The sequence below is a fragment of the Ceratotherium simum genome, chromosome 26, assembly GCF_057802395.1.
Source record: "Ceratotherium simum simum isolate JZ-2026a chromosome 26, ASM5780239v1, whole genome shotgun sequence".
Lineage (NCBI taxonomy): Eukaryota > Metazoa > Chordata > Mammalia > Perissodactyla > Rhinocerotidae > Ceratotherium > Ceratotherium simum.
In genome coordinates, this window is record NC_141925.1 from 4,261,277 (window position 1) to 4,276,943 (window position 15,667).

Below are 15,667 nucleotides of genomic sequence, written 5' to 3' on the forward strand. Positions count from 1 at the left end.
GGCCTGGTTCTCACTTGGAGTGTCTGGAGTGGGGGGCAGGCGGGTGTTAGCTCTCCCTTCCGGCCCCGCCAGTACCAGGGCATCATTGGGGCGAGGCGCCTCTTCCTTCCTCCCCGCTGCATTTGAGTTTAGGCGCTGTCCATTCTGTGGACGTGCACAGAATGGAAAAGATTTTGGTCGCGCGATGTGCACGTTTTCACCTGAGACTGAATAAGTCGACACTCTGCCTTCTTGTTTCAGCTCTCATACTGTAAACAAGTGTCCTTTTTGTGTGTGTTTAGTACGATGTTTTTCGCATTTTTGTGCTTTTGGTTGGCGATTTGGCTGTTTTAAGTGGCCCTCGAGCCTAGTGCTGAAGCGCTGTCCAGTGTTCCTAAGCACAAGAAGGCTGTGTGTTAGAAAAGCTTTGTCCAGGCAAAGAGTTACAGTGCTGTTGGCCTTGCGTTCAATGTTATGGAATCAACAATATATATTAAATAAGATGTCTTTAAACAGAAACGCTCATAAAACATGATTATGTATTGATTGGTTGATGCAAGTGTTGGGACCAGAGGCTGGCAGGAACCTTACCCTGTATTTGCCCTAGGGTTTGCAGCAAATTTATGGAACATTACCACTAAAAATGAGACTCAACTGTCGGTGATTCAATTGACATTTTAAAGAATCATTCTGATTGCTGTGTGGAGAATGGTTTAGACCAAGAGAAGCAATTAGGAAGCTGGGAGACCAGCACATACGTAATTTAAACTTTTTCTACTATGTTAAAAAGGTGAGATTAATTTTACTAATATGTTTAATTTAACCCAATACATGCAAAATACTATTTCAATATAAAAAATTATCAATGAGATATTTTACATCCTTTTTTCCACACTAAGTCTTTGAAATCCAGTGTGTATTTTAATACTTACAGCACTCCTCAATTTGGACCAGCTACGTTTCAGGGGCTCAATAGCCGTATGTGGCTCGTGGCTACCGTATTGGACAGTGCAGATGAAGAACATTTATTCATTTACTCATTCAGCCAAGCAAGGCCTTGTTCTAGGCCTGGAGATCCACAGAATGGAAAAAAGCCCAGTCTCAGTTCTTAGAGGGCACACACTCCAGCTAGGGAGACCAATATCACAGCTTGTGTTGAAGACGTCAAAACAAACCTTGAGAGATTGAGGAGGGAGCACCCAGAGAAGGAAGATGACATTGAGAGGAAAGGAGATGAATATTGAATTTGGGACTTGAAGGATGTATAGGAGTTCCCCAGGTGAAAGAAGTGGGGAAGGAGACTCCAAGCAGTGAGAACTGCTTGTGCAAAGTCTCAGAGAAATGACATACGGAGTGTCTCTGGGGAAATGCAAGCAGTTCTTCGTGGCTGGATAGTAGAGTATGAAATGGAAGGGTAGCAGGTGGGGAAAAATGAGGGTCTTATAGCCCAGTCTGTGGAATGTAGAATTTATCCTGTTCGGTAGTAATGGGGAATATTGACCAGATCTGTGTTTTAGACAGGTCATTCTGGCAGTGTGGAAGGGGTGGAAATTGGAGGCAGGAAGACCCTTGAGAAAGGGAACGGGCTCTAGGATGGATCCAGAGGAAAGACCCAGGGAGACTGAGGAGAGGGTCAGAGAGGAGAGAGGGTCCAGAGTGTCCCATGCAGTAGAAGTCAAGTAGAGCAGACCATGCAAACCTTACCATGCCAGACGCTGGGTGAAAACTTACCCTTTGGTGTCCACTGAATAGCAGAGGGTTTGAGGGCCAGTGAGGGCCTAAAATTTACTGAGATGGAATTGGATTCAAGTCTCGGGCCACGCCACTGTGTGGCCTTGTTCAAAATACTTAAATTTTCTAACCACAAAATGGGGATAAATTTAATACCGGCTTCATAGGGCTGTTGTGAAGTTGGAATGGCTTACTGCAGTGAGGTCACTTTGCATGGTGCTCAGCATATGGCAGCTCTCAGTACGAATGGTGCTGTTATTATTTGCTATCCTTTGGGTGCTCTGGGCCTCAGCTCCCTCACTTACAAAAATGGAACTGCTGGGCCGGCTCCGTGGCTTGGCGGTTGGGTGCGCGCGCTCTGATGCTGGCGGCCCGGGTTCGGATCCCGGGAGCGCCCCGAGGCACCACTTCTCCGTCCAACGCGAGGCCGAGTCCCACGTACAGCAACTAGAAGGATGTGAACCTATGACATACAACTATCTACTGGGGCTTTGGGGGGAAAAAACTGAATAAATAAAATCTTTAAAAAAAAAAAAAAATGGAACTGCCATCTCCCACTTGCTGTTAACAGGAATCAAGGAATAAATGAGATGATGGGATTGTGTTTGCACTTAAAGCTAAAGGCAAATGTTCCTCAAAAGATTAACCACAGACTTCCCAGCAGTTCTACTCCTAGGAATATGCCCAGGAGAATGAAAACATATCCACACAGAAACCTGTACACAAATGTCTGTAGTGTTTGTTCCTATTCATAGCATGAGTGTTCACTTTCACTATAGCCAAAAGAGTGGAAACGACCCATCAACTAATAAATAGATAAAACAAAATGTGGTCTAGCCATACAATGGAATATTATTTGGCCAAAAGAGGATTAAATTCTGACACATGCTACAACATAGATGAACCTTGAAAACCCTATGCTACATGAAGGAAGCGAGTCACATATGACCACATGTTGTCTGATTCCATCTATGTGAAATGTTCACAATAGACAGATTCATAGAGACAGAAAGATTAGTGGTTGCCTAGGACTGGGGGAGTTCAGGGGAAATGGGGGGCGGTGACTGCTAATGGGTGCGGATTTTTCTTTTGGGGGGTGACGAAAATGTCCTAAAATTGATTGTCATGATGATTGCACAACTCTATGAATATACTAAAAGCCATTGAATTGTACACTTAGATGGGTGAATGTGAATTATAGCTTAATAAAGCAGTTATAAAAAAGAAAAATAGGTAGAGACTATACCCGAAGCAACTTGGGAAGAATCAGACACATAATGAAACAAGAAAGTAAAGGCAAGCGCCTCTGTGCAGAGATGGGGTGGCCTTACCCGCATTGTTTGCTGTAGAATCCTCATGGGGTGGATCTGAGACCAGGAGCCCATGACTGCCCCAGGAGGGGTCAGGAGCTGTCACTGGCCGTCTTGCACTGTAACTGCTTGTCTCACCTTTTCCTGGGGAGCGTTGGATTTCTGCAGACACCTCCCTTCCACACATACACACCCATGCAGCTCCTTCTGTGTCACCTGCCTCCCCAGCCTCCAAGCCTCACACCTGTACTGCAAAGCCAGCCGCCTTTTATTTTTAGTCCAGATGTTACCATAACTGGGGCAGCTGGAGCGCCTTAGGCCAGCACGCCTTCAGCGACAGGTGCCTTTGCACCTAGTGGCCCCTGCCGCCAGATCATACTCCTGACACTGGATGAACGCCTGTTGGCCTTCAACAGGGCTGGGTCACGGGGTTCCTGAGAACTGTTTGCCTCCCAGGTTGTGCAGAAAACAGCCTAAAGGTGGGGAAAGTGAGCGCTCCTCCATCGTCTCTACAACCAGTGCCATCTGCTGGCAAAACGGTAGTGCAGGGGACTGCTTGCCTTTCCTTCTCGGACTTGGAGCCTGTGTTCCAGAGCGCTGGGGCAATGTTCATCACTCTTGGTTTAGTTCTCTTAAGCCAGTTAAAATTAAAGTTGAGGGGGCCGGCCCCGTGGCTTGGCGGTTAAGTGCGCGCGCTCTGCTGCTGGCGGCCCGGGTTCGGATTCCTGGCGCGCACCGAGGCACCACTTCTCCGGCCATGCTGAGGCCGAGTCCCACATACAGCAACTAGAAGGATGTGCAACTATGACATACAACTATCTACTGGGGCTTTGGGGGGAAAGAAAATAAATAAACTCTTTAAAAAAAAAAAATTAAAGTTGAGACCCATAAGAAAAATGGCACATGTCTTAAGTATTGAGATTGCTGCATTTTCACGAACCTCGTTCATTAGCACAACCAGTTCCAGGTCAAGACACAGAGCATGACCATCCCCAGCAACCTGATCTGTACCCCCTTCCACTCCCCCACCAGAAAGCCGGACTCCTAAGAATTGATTGGTTTTGCCTGGTTTTGTATTCTATTATAAATTGGAGCCAGTTGGAGCATACTGTGTGCAGATTTGTAATGCAGCGCTCCAGGTGACTAAAGGGGTTCTGCCCATTGGAGCAGAGCCTGAGCATCACTGGGGCACTGCTGTCCTCCCACAATCCTCTGCCTCCTCCTTAACCCCCCTCCACCCATCAGGCTGATGCCTGATTGGCTTGAAACCCTCAAACAAAATCAAGTGATCATTTTGGGAGACGCAGCTAACATCACTGAGCACTGACTCTATGCCAGGCACCAGGATAAGCACTTTACACGCACAGCTCTCTTCATTCCCACAAGGAGCCTATGCACATTTACCTCAAGCTGAGCGGAGAGTGTAACGTGCTCAGAATTGCAGAGCCAGTGGCCGGCAGACCCCAGCTTTTGTGCCTCTAGGCTGATGGTCTCCTCACTTCCCAAGCTGCTCTCCAGAGACGGTGTGAGCCAGCACGAGGGGAGAGAGGAAGCTGTCATTCTCAGGCCCATTCTTTGCAAAAATTTGTCTTTACACCAAGCACGGGACAGGAAGGGAGCCCGCCACCCCTGTGAATCCACATTGTTGGGTCATTGATTTGTTTGAATTGTTGCGGATTCCCAGACCTTTGATACAGAAAAGTGCTCTTATCAGAAGCATGCAGTGTAATGCATTTTCACAAAGGGAACACACCGATGTGCCCACTTCCCAGTCACCTGCCTCATGCTCCCTTCCAAGCGTGAGGTCACTCCAGGGTCACCACACTCCTGACTTCTAACAGCAAAGGTTAATTTTCTCTGTTTTTGTACTTTTTATAGAAATGGTTTCATACAGTATGAGCTCTTTTGTATATGGCTTCTTTTGCTGAATTTTATATCTACGGAGTCATTTGTATTGTTGCACGTAGTTGTCAGTGTTCGTTCTCTTCTGTATGATAGTCCATTATGGGAATATATCACAGCTTGTCTGTTGTGCTGTTCATGGGCATCTGAGTAATTTCCAGATGGGCATTTTTAACCATATGAGGTTGCTGTCACAGACATTCTAGTGCATGGTCTGTGTATATTTCTGTCGGGTGCCCACTGAGGAGTGGAATGGCTAGGAATGAAAGTGGAAGGGTATGCGTATGTTCAGCTTTGTAGACCCTGCCACAAAGTTTCCCAAAGTACTTCTACCAATTTACACTCCACCAGAGCATATGAGAGTCCTGCTGGTCATATCCTCACCAATACTCGGTATGGCCAGACCTTCATATTTAAATGCTAAACAGGGCCGGCCCCGTGGCTTAGCGGTTAAGTGTGCACGCTCCACTACTGGCGGCCCAGGTTCGGATCCGGGCGCGCACCGACACACTGCTTGTCCAGCCATGCTGAGGCCACGTCCCACATACAGCAACTAGAAGGATGTGCAACTATGACATACAACTATCTACTGGGGCTTTGGGGAGAAAAAGGGGAAAAAAAAAAAAAGAGGAAGATTGGCAATAGATGTTAGCTCAGGGCCGGTCTTCCTCAGCAAAAAGAGGAGGATTGGCATGGATGTTAGCTCAGGGCTGATCTTTCTCACAAAAAATAAAAAATCAATAAATAAATAAATTCTAAACGATTCTAAATGGAAACATGAGTAATTTTGACGTTAATGTCTATTTTGTAATATTTCTTTCTTTTTTTTTTAAACTTTATTTATTTATTTTTCCCCCAAAGCGCCAGTAGATAGTTGTATGTCATAGCTGCACATCCTTCTAGTTGCTGTATGTGGGACTTGGCCTCAGCATGGCCAGAGAAGCAGTGCGTTGGTGCACGCCCAGGATCCGAACCCAGGCCACCAGTAGCAGAGCGCGTGCACTTAACCGCTAAGCCACAGGGCCGGCCCTATTTTGTAATATTTCTATCATTGATATTGCCCATGAGAGTTGGCGGCTCCTTCGCATCTGTCATCCATTTAGCAAACATTTACTGAGCTCCTCCTATGTGCTGGGCTCTGTGTTCTGGGGCTGGAGAGACAGAGAAGAAGGAGAAACGTCTCTGCCCTGAAGGAGCTACAGCAATGCCCTCTCTTCAGGTCTCAGCTCAGATGTCACCTCCACAGACACCTGAGCACCTCCCCCCCGTTATCTCCTTGCCTGCTTCATTGTCTCCACAGCACTTACCATTATCTCAGGTACCTTATTTATCTGTTTGTGTACTTGTTTGCTGTCTTCATGAGGGCAGGAATCTTGTCTGTTTGGTTTTCTCTAGTCCCTAGAGTCGTTTCGGGTACATAGTTGACATTCAGTAAATATTTATTGAGTGAATAATTGATTGAATAAGTGATTGGCAGGACTGGCCTTGCCACTTATTAGCTATGTGTGACCTTCAGTAAATTAAGTTTTCTTTTTTTTTTTTTCGGTGAGGAAGATCCGCCCTGAGCTAACATCTGTTGCCAGTCTTCCTCTTTTTTCTGAGGAAGATTGGCCCTGAGCTAACATCTGTGCCCATCCTCCTCTGTTTTGTATATGGGACACCGACACAGCGTGGCTTGATGAGCAGTGCATAGGTCTGCACCCGGGATCCAAACCCGCGAACCCCAGACCACCGAAGTGGACCGCACAAACTTAACCACTACGCCACTGGGCTGGCCCCCTATTTAAGTTTTCTGATCTTCATTTCCTTATCTATAAAGCAGTAGTGCTTGAACTGGCAGAGGAAAGAACTAGCAAGCTTGAAGCTAGATTGACAGAGATTATGCAATACAAAGAAAACGAGAGAATAGAATGAAGAAAAATGAAAAGAGCCTCAGAGAAATATGCACCAACATATGTGTAACGGGAGTATCAGAAGGAGAGGAGAGAGAGAAAGGAGCATAAAAAATATTCAAAGAAATAATGCCTGAAAACTTCCCAAATGCACTTAAAACTCATTAATCTGAACTTCATGAATCTCAAAGAACCTCAAAGTAGGACAAATTCAAAGAGATCCACACCCACACACATCATAGTTAAAAAACAAAACAAAGAAAAAAATCTTGAAAACAGCAATAGAAGAATGACTCTTCACTTGCAAGGGAACCCAAATAATATTAAGAGCTAACTTATCATCAGAAGCAATGGAGGGTAGAAGAGAGTGGGATGATATATTCAAAATGCTAAAAGAAAAATAAGGATGATCTCTGTCTTATAGTATTATTGTTTGGATTAAAGAAACTGTAAATTCAGTATCTGACCACAGTGGTTCCCTGAACACATTATTAGGGTGTAGCTTCAGATTGTCTGCAAGTTCTTTTCTGTTATTTGATCCACTCTATGTGAGTTGACAGGGGCAGTCAATATTGTTATGGCAGAAGGTAAAAATCAGCCTTCCTCTACTCATCTGGAGGTTTGCCAAAAGAAGCAAATATCTCCATTTGTGGTCCTTCTTAGGAAAAAGGCTCTCTATAAATGACTGTTTTATTCATTCATTCAATCAGTGTTTATTGGGCACCTACTATGTGCTTGCTAGAAGCAATCTCCTATCGGAAGGAAGATAAGATCTTCCTCCAGGAACTCATGGAGTAGTAGAGGAGAACAGCACTAATCAAATAGCCACACAGATGACCATGACAAGCATGTGAAGAAAAGACACGAAAAGTGCTAAGATTCCAGAGTAGGGGACATTTACCCTAATCAAGGAGGTGGGAAAGCCTTCCCTTGGAAAGTGATGGCTGAGCTGAGGTCTAAAGGATAGGTAGGAGTTCTCTTTCCCAGGTAAAGATGAGAAGGAAAAGTGTTTCAGCCAAGGAGACTACATATGCAAAGGCCCTGGGGCAGGAAGGAATAGGACAAAGACAAAGGGACTAAAAAAAAGTTAATTTGAAAAGTGTATGTCTGATAGGCAGTTAATATCCAGAATATATAAAGAATTCCTGTAACTCAACAAGAAAAAAAAACCTAATTAAAAAATGGGCAAAGGACTTAAATAGATGTTTCTGCAAAGAAGATATACAAATGGGCCAATAAGCACATAAAAAGATCTCAACGTCGCTAATCATAGGGAAATGCAAATTAAAACCATAATGAAATGCCACTTCACACCTGTTAGGATGGCTATTATCAGAAAATAGCAAGTTCTGGTGACGATTCAAGAAAGTTGGAACCCTTGTGCGTTGCTGGTAGGAATGTAAAATGATACAACCACCATGGAAAACGGTATGGCAATTTCTCAAAAAATTAACCATAGAATTACCGTATGATTTAGCAATTCCATTTCTGGTTATATACTCAAGAGAATTGAAAGCAGGGACTTGAACAGGTATTTCAAGTACACCTGTGTTCATAGCAGCATTATTCACAATAGCCAAGATATGGAAGCACCCCCAGTGTCCATCATCCATTGATGGATGAATAGATAAGCAAAGTGTTGCATATACATACAATGGAATATTATTCAGCCTTAAGAAGGAGGGAAATTCTAACACATGCTACAACACGGATGAACCTTGACGACATTATGCTCGGTGAAATAGGCCAGTCACAAAAGAACAAATACTGTATGATTCCACTTATATGAGGTACCTAGAGTCGTCAGACTCATCGAGACAGAAAGTAGAAGGGTGGTTGCCAGCAGCTAGGGGAGGGGAGAATGGAGAGTTGTTGTTTAATGGGGACGGAGTTTCATTTGGGTGGATAGAAAAATTCTAGAGATCGATGATGGTGATGGTTGCACAACAATGTGAATGTACGTAATGCCACTGAACTGTACACTTAAAATAATAAATTTCACGTTATGTATATTTTACCACAATTTTAAAAAAGAAAGTCAGTGTGCTATAGTCAGAGAGCAGAGAAAGCTGCTATGAGTTGAGGTAAAGAGGTAAGAGGTGGGCCCAGGCATGCGTCCTGTAGACCACGTCAAGTGCTTAGGTCCTTTGTCCTAAGCAAAGGACTGTAGGGCTGGCGAGGGACAAGGAGGGGAGTGGATGGAAGTGGGAGATATTTAGGAGGAAAATTCAGTCGGGCCAGATGAAGGATGTGATGTGGGTGACTAGGGGGAGGAAGGCATCTAGAAGTTCCCTGGGCATCTCCCAAGAGTCCTCGGAAACCTCTGGTCTGAGGTCTTGTTAAGGGAGCTGGGCAGTGTCCTGACCAGGTCCCAGTGCAAATGCAAACTTATATTTTATGCCCCCTAAGAAGAAATTTGGGCACCTGCAGCCCCTACTCCCACCTGGACACACCCTCCTGGGTGGGCGAGCATCAGGGGACCAGCGAGTGCAGGCTCTGGTTGGCTGTGCCCTCCCCTAGACACACACCCACCTGCTCCTTGCCACTGAGTTCCATCTGCGTTTTCCTGACTGTGATGTTTAGCCAGCCTCACAGATGAGCACTTTGGACCAGTCCGGGGTTCCTGGTTTCGAGCACCAGAAGCTGACTCTCTCACCTGAGCAGAAAAGGACTCGATTGGAAGGTCATGGTTGCTCAAAGAATTATGTTCCCTGGCTGGGGAACTGAGCTCTGGTTGGAACCAGGAAGCTGAGCCTGGCCAAGATGCCACCCCAGGACAGCCTCCCTGGGAAGCTTAGTGTGCCATTGCCCAGTGACCCGGCCACTGGGCCCTTGATTGCACTGGGGTTGTCCTGAAAATCCCCTTCCCTTTGCATCTGCTCTTCATCATAGTGAAATAAGAGCCGTTAACCCCATTTTAGAGACAAGAAAGCTGAGGCTCAGGGAGGTAAGTGGCTTTCGTGAGATCAGGTGTCTTGCCTGACGTGGGAAGTGGCTGAGTCACTGCAGTCCCACATGCCACCCCCAGACCATGCTTAGTTCGCAGCTCCATAGCTTCCAGCAGGTTAGTCCAGAGCCGATTTGTATTTAAAGAGGTTTTTTAAAATATTGGTCCTGAAATTCAGAACCAGGGACAGCAGTTGCCTTGTTGAGTTGTCACACCTAAACACAAATGAGACCTTGGTGGGTAGGGTGGGGGAGATCTGACTGGACGGCCAGCTTCTGAGCAGGGAGCAGGTCGCCTGCACCTGTTGTGAGATCCCCCACCCCCATCCCAAATAAGCAGATGTCCAGATACTAGGCAGCCAGAAACAGCTGACATTCACCACAAACCCTCATCCTTCACCAGCAGTCCTCCCGCTCAGTTCTTCCTGGAGCGAGAGAAGAAAGGTTATCATTCTTAGCTATTTATCCAGCATGAAAAATGGCTTGCCTGGGCAAAGTGGATGAATGGCACTTTGCAGAACTGATTTAATCTTGATGTCAATTTATTTGGGAGGAAAAAAAAATGCTACTTCTCATTTCCAATCATGTTAATTGGCTGCTGGCTCTGACGAGCCATTCAAAGAATGTCCCAGTGACAAGTTTGTCCTGAAATTGTCTGAATTAGGCTTCTGCCATCAGCACTGAATGGTGCCAGATCTCAGCTGCTGTCTGTTGACCTCAAGGCCGGGTCCCTACCCAGGGACAGCAAATCCTCCTGGAAGCCAAGACATCCTGTGGAGTGGCACGGTGGCCTCTTCCACACAAGCTGCCGGGTCTTTAGGTCTTTCATTTGTGTAACAAGTGTTTTATTTCCAGATGTAAAATGACATGATTTTAAAGTTTGTGGATCCTTTCAAATCTAACACATTGGATTTTTTTTTTTTTTTGCATTTTCATTGTAAGTGTTTTGATTCAGCAGCATCAAATCACCTGCAGAATACACAACTTTCCCAAATCTTGCCATTCTTAATGTGAAGTGATTGAATGCATGTGAGCACATAGATGCAGACCGGTGCTCTGAGTGCCCTTTTTTTTTAATTGATGTCATAATAGTTTATAACATTGTGAAATTTCAGTTGTTCATTACTGTCAGTCACCGTATGAATGCATCCCTTCACCCCTTGTGCCCACCCACCATGCCCCTCCCCCTCTGGTAACCACTAATCTGTTCTCTTTGTCCATGTGTTAGTTTATCTTCCACATATGAGTGAAATCATACGGTGTTTGTCTTTCTCTGTCTGGCTTATTTCGCTTAACATAATACCCTCAAGGTCCATCCATGTTGTTGCAAATGGGACAATTTTGTCTTTTCTTATGGCCGAGTAGTATTCCATTGTATATGTATACCACATCTGCTTTATCCACTCATCAGTCGAGGGACACATGGGTTGCTTGCTTCCACGTCTTGGCTATAGTGAATAATGCTGCAATGAACATAAGAGTGCATAACTCTCTTTGGATTGTTGATTTCAAGTCATTTGGATAAATACCCAATAGTGGGATAGCTGAGTCGTATGGTATTTCTATTTTTAGTTTTTTGAGAAATCTCCATACTGTTTTCCATAGTTGCTGTACTAGTTTGCATTCCCACCAGCAGTGTATGAGGGTTCCCTTTTCTCCACATCCTCTCCAACACTTGTTATTTTTTGTTTTGGTGATTAGTCTCCATGCCCTGGTACAGTGTGGGAGGAGACCACACGAGGGGTGAACCCCAAGGGGTATCTTTGGGGGCCATCTTAGAGGCCCTATCCCAACAGCCCTATCAAATTAGTGCCCATCCCCCATTCCCATTTTGTCCTTTTCTATTGTATTAATAACTCCTATCACTACCTGAAGTTATTTTTTCTTTGTTGTAAAATAAGCGTCTGTCTCCCCCACTAGCCTGCAAGCCCAGTGAGATCAGAGACTCCTCAGACCTGCTCCCTGTGGTCTCCTCCGTAATTAATAGCAGCATCTGGCACCTGGTAGGTGCTCAGTAAATATCAGTTGAAGAGAAGAGAGAAGAGTCAATGCCAGGCCCGGGGCGGGTGCTGGGACGTGAATGAGTGTCTCTGCAGTCGGCCTGCAGCGCTTGCCCTGAAGGCCTGAGACCAGACCTCTCTGAACTGTTGCAACCTGGGCTGACTTAGTAGCTTCCCTGTCTTAGATCCTGGAGGAGCACACAGCATGGGCCCCGGAAGCTGTCATCGCTGACTGGGACACTTCTCTAAATGCCCACGCCCTGGCTTAACAGTCAGCTGGGAAACTAGTAACCGACACTCCACCTCCCACCAGGACTCCTGAAGTGGAGACCCCCCCCCATACACAGGATGGTTTCAGATGCTGGCCATCCCCCAAAATGACAGAGCCATTACACCCACTTACCCAGCCTGGCCCCCAGTGACCAAGAATTGCTTCAAATTCTGTCACTCACATTTCTTTGTAAAGCCCATGGGGAGCCCCTTGGTCCGGCCCCACCTCTCCAGTCTTGTTGCTGCACTGAACTACCCATTTCCCTCATCTTCCCTTGCCCACCTAGGAAGGTCTCGCTTATGCTTCCATAGTAACACAGCTCCACAGTCCCTTGTCTGCAGTTCCAAATCCAAAAGCTCTGGCTGCTGCAAGGTTTTTCATAAGTGGGTCAACCCTTCCAGCCAAGACCACCAGGAACCCACTGTAGTTGAGCAAAGTTGAGCTTACTGACTTGTTGTAATGAGGGGGAACACACATTGTGTTCTAATTGGTGTTCTGATTACCCCTCAATCACCCCATTGGTGTAGGAGGGACCCCCACCCTCACTAGTACGAGACCTGCACTGGACAGAAGAGATGGACAGCAGTTATTAGCCACAGATACTCTACGTATGCATGTATGTATACTCTACATATATATATATACATATATATATATATGTATACACATGTGTAGCCGGGCGGGAAGGAGGACACTGCACGCCACGCTGGGCCACTTGGGGTTGCACTCAAGAACAAAGTGAACCGGGGGCTGGCCCAGTGGCACAACGGTTAAGTGCGCGCGCTCTGCTGCGGCGGCCCAGGATTCGGATCCCGGGCACATACCGATGCACCGCTTCTCTGGCCATGCTGTGGCAGCATCCCATATAAAGAGGAGGAAGATGGGCACAGATGTTAGCCCAGGGCCAGTCTTCCTCAGCAAAAAGAGGAGGTTTGGCATGGATGTTAGCTCAGGGCTGATCTTCCTCACAAAAAATAAATAAATAAATAAATAAATAAATAAATAAATAAATAAATAATAAATTAAAAAAAAGAACAGAGTGAACCAGCAGGGGCTGTGGGCTGCAGGCTTTGTGGTAACAGGGGTGGGGTGCCCCCTGGTTCCCGCAGGAGGGTGTGATTGGCTTGTTTGAAGTTTCAGAGGCTGGCGGGGGACTGAGGCCCTTCAGACTGAGGACAGGGTGGAGTGCAGCTGGTCTGGGGGACTAGCTTGGAGGGGACCCTCTCCTGCTCGGTGGGGGGTACATCTGACAAGAACAGGGGGACTCAAGGGGGCCTGTGCAGCTCAAAGATGTCAAGGCAGTGCTTGAATTTGTAGGTCTTACAACACAATGGGGAACCTAGGGGCATCTCACAGGGTTAGGTTAGAAGGACTTATAGGATTGGGGTCCATGTTAGGGGATTGAGGGGGTGTTCTGGATTGGGTACTGTCAGGAAGCAGAGGTTTCTGTGACTGGGTATTTTAGTCAGTCTTATCTAGAAAGTGAGAGGAATGAAGCAGAACTAAAGCTCTGGGGGGTGAAGGAGCAGCAGTCACTCACATTAGCCGGGATACCGGGCTCTTTGGTGGTGTTTGGGGTTTGGACAGTATTCTTGTTTTTGTCGAGTTCAGACCTGATTACGACTGGTCTTATTTTGTCCTGGCCCATCACGGGGGTGGGGCAGAGGGGTGCCGTGTTCTGTGAAGTTGTGTTCACAGGCGCATGCCAAGGCCTCCCAGTGACTCCAGGGCTGATGGTGCCAGGCCGGTTCCCGCTGTCAGGGCTGCTCTACTCTTCCTCCACACCCCCTTCTAGCCAAGCGTGGGCGAGGTCAGACCTCAGAACCCCCGCTATGATATCCAGAGCTTCCCAGTCGCCGCATGTGGTGGGTCAGGAGAAGGGTCAGAGAATGTGGTCTGCAGCTGGACGGCAGGTAGAGGCTCCCGCTTTCACACGGGGTGAGTTGTCGAGTCCTTTCACGGGGCAGTTGCAGGACTTAAGACTCTGGTCAGGGCCGGCCCCGTGGCTTAGCGGTTAAGTGCGCGCGCTCTGCTGCTGGCGGCCCGGGTTTGGATCCCAGGCACGCACCGACGCACCGCTTCTCCGGCCATGCTGAGGCCGCGTCCCACATACAGCAACTAGAAGGATGTGCAGCTATGGCATACAACTATCTACTGGGGCTTTGGGGGAAAAAAATAAATAAATAAAATTATAAAAAAAAAAAAAAAAAAAAGACTCTGGTCAGAAGCCATCAGCCACCCACAACACAGGCCATGATCAGAAATAAAACCAGCTATTGGTTCTGGTGCCAGATCCTGAAGTCAAGGGCCTCGATTGCCACACACAGGCCATGGAAACACGCCTGGTCTTTCCCTAGATACCCAGCTGGCTCTTTTTTTTAAGCCCAGTCACGAACTGTTCTACTTGACCTGTGGTATTTACATAGTACTTACATAGGTGCAGGAAGAAGTGTTTACTCAAGCGTCAGTTCCCCCTCTGTCAGCTGAGAAGAAACTCAGGGCTTCATGATCAGCTAAGGAGCTTACATTTCACCTGGTTTGTTGGGCTTCCAGAGTGGGAACCTGGGGTTCCTAACTCCAAGAGCTCTGTTTTCTGTCCTGATTCTAGAGAGTTCTGAGGAGCGAGCTATCTCTCGGTCACCTTCTCTGCATGCTTCTTGGAAAGGGTTATTGGTCTTATGTAATTCAAGGGCTTGAGTTAAAAGCCTGACCATTCGTCTGTCCAAACAGTCATCAACTATTAATTGAGCATCTACTCTGCCCACTCCAGGCTCTCGGAAGCACGGCCGCTTGCCCATGTTCTTCGGTGTCCTAGCAACCAGAAACTCTCATCTGAGCTCCGGCCAGGACAAAGGTCATTTTCTCCCTAACCACTGTGACTTGCAGCCTCTCTAGGCCTCGCGGACCTGTCTGTGCAGCTCTCAGGTCCACTGAAAGCCATTGCTTTCCCCAAGGACGCCCAGAATCCCAGCCTAGCCGACCCCCTGGCAGAATGAGCTTCTCGCTCACGTTCTCCGAGCTGGTCAACATCGCCATCCCGCAGTGCGGGGTGGTGAACTTCAAGGCCCTGCATCTCCTGCTCCAGGGCATCCTGGAGCACATCCACATGGCCGAGCTCAAGAAGGACCTCTCGGGAGATGAAGACTTCCTTCAGACCTCGCAGGTCATGTTCATGCCCCGAGAAGGAGATGCCCAGCCCATCCTCAGTCCCATGAAGAGGCTTAGCAACGTCTTTGACCACGTGGTGAGCCGCATCGACAAGATGGAGAGCCAGCTGGCCACGCTGCAGGACCTGCCGTCCACCTCTCAGCTGCTGGAGGGCAGCCGGGGCATGGGCCAGCCCGCCCAGGAACTGTGGCACCTGATAAAGCTCCGGAAGATGGTGGAGGGCAACGAAGAAGCCACAGCAAAGGTAAGCCGCTTGGCTTCCAGAAGCTTCCTGTCCCCTTTGCTCTCATCCCAGGCATCTCACCCACTATTCCCTTGTGCCCCCTTGTGATGGGCCCTCCCCATAAACGGGGAGGAATGCGGCTTTGGTGTCCTTCAGCACCAAAGCTCCCAGCTTGCGTCCCACATCAAGTACTGAGGAAAGAAGCCAGACACAAAAGGCTACGTGTTGTGTGATTCCGTTCGTAT

At 47.3% G+C, this 15,667-nt stretch overlaps 1 protein-coding gene across 1 annotated transcript in view; it reads left to right on the forward strand.

Annotated features, from left to right (window-relative positions):
• Nucleotides 1–15,023: 15,023 nt before the first annotated feature.
• C26H16orf96 (chromosome 26 C16orf96 homolog) overlaps nt 15,024–15,667 on the forward strand; it is a 37,460-nt gene continuing 36,816 nt past the window's right edge. The window contains exon 1 of the mRNA XM_087449565.1: nt 15,024–15,443. Within this exon, the coding sequence (XP_087305691.1) occupies nt 15,024–15,443 (420 nt within the window). The remainder of the gene's footprint in view (nt 15,444–15,667) is intronic.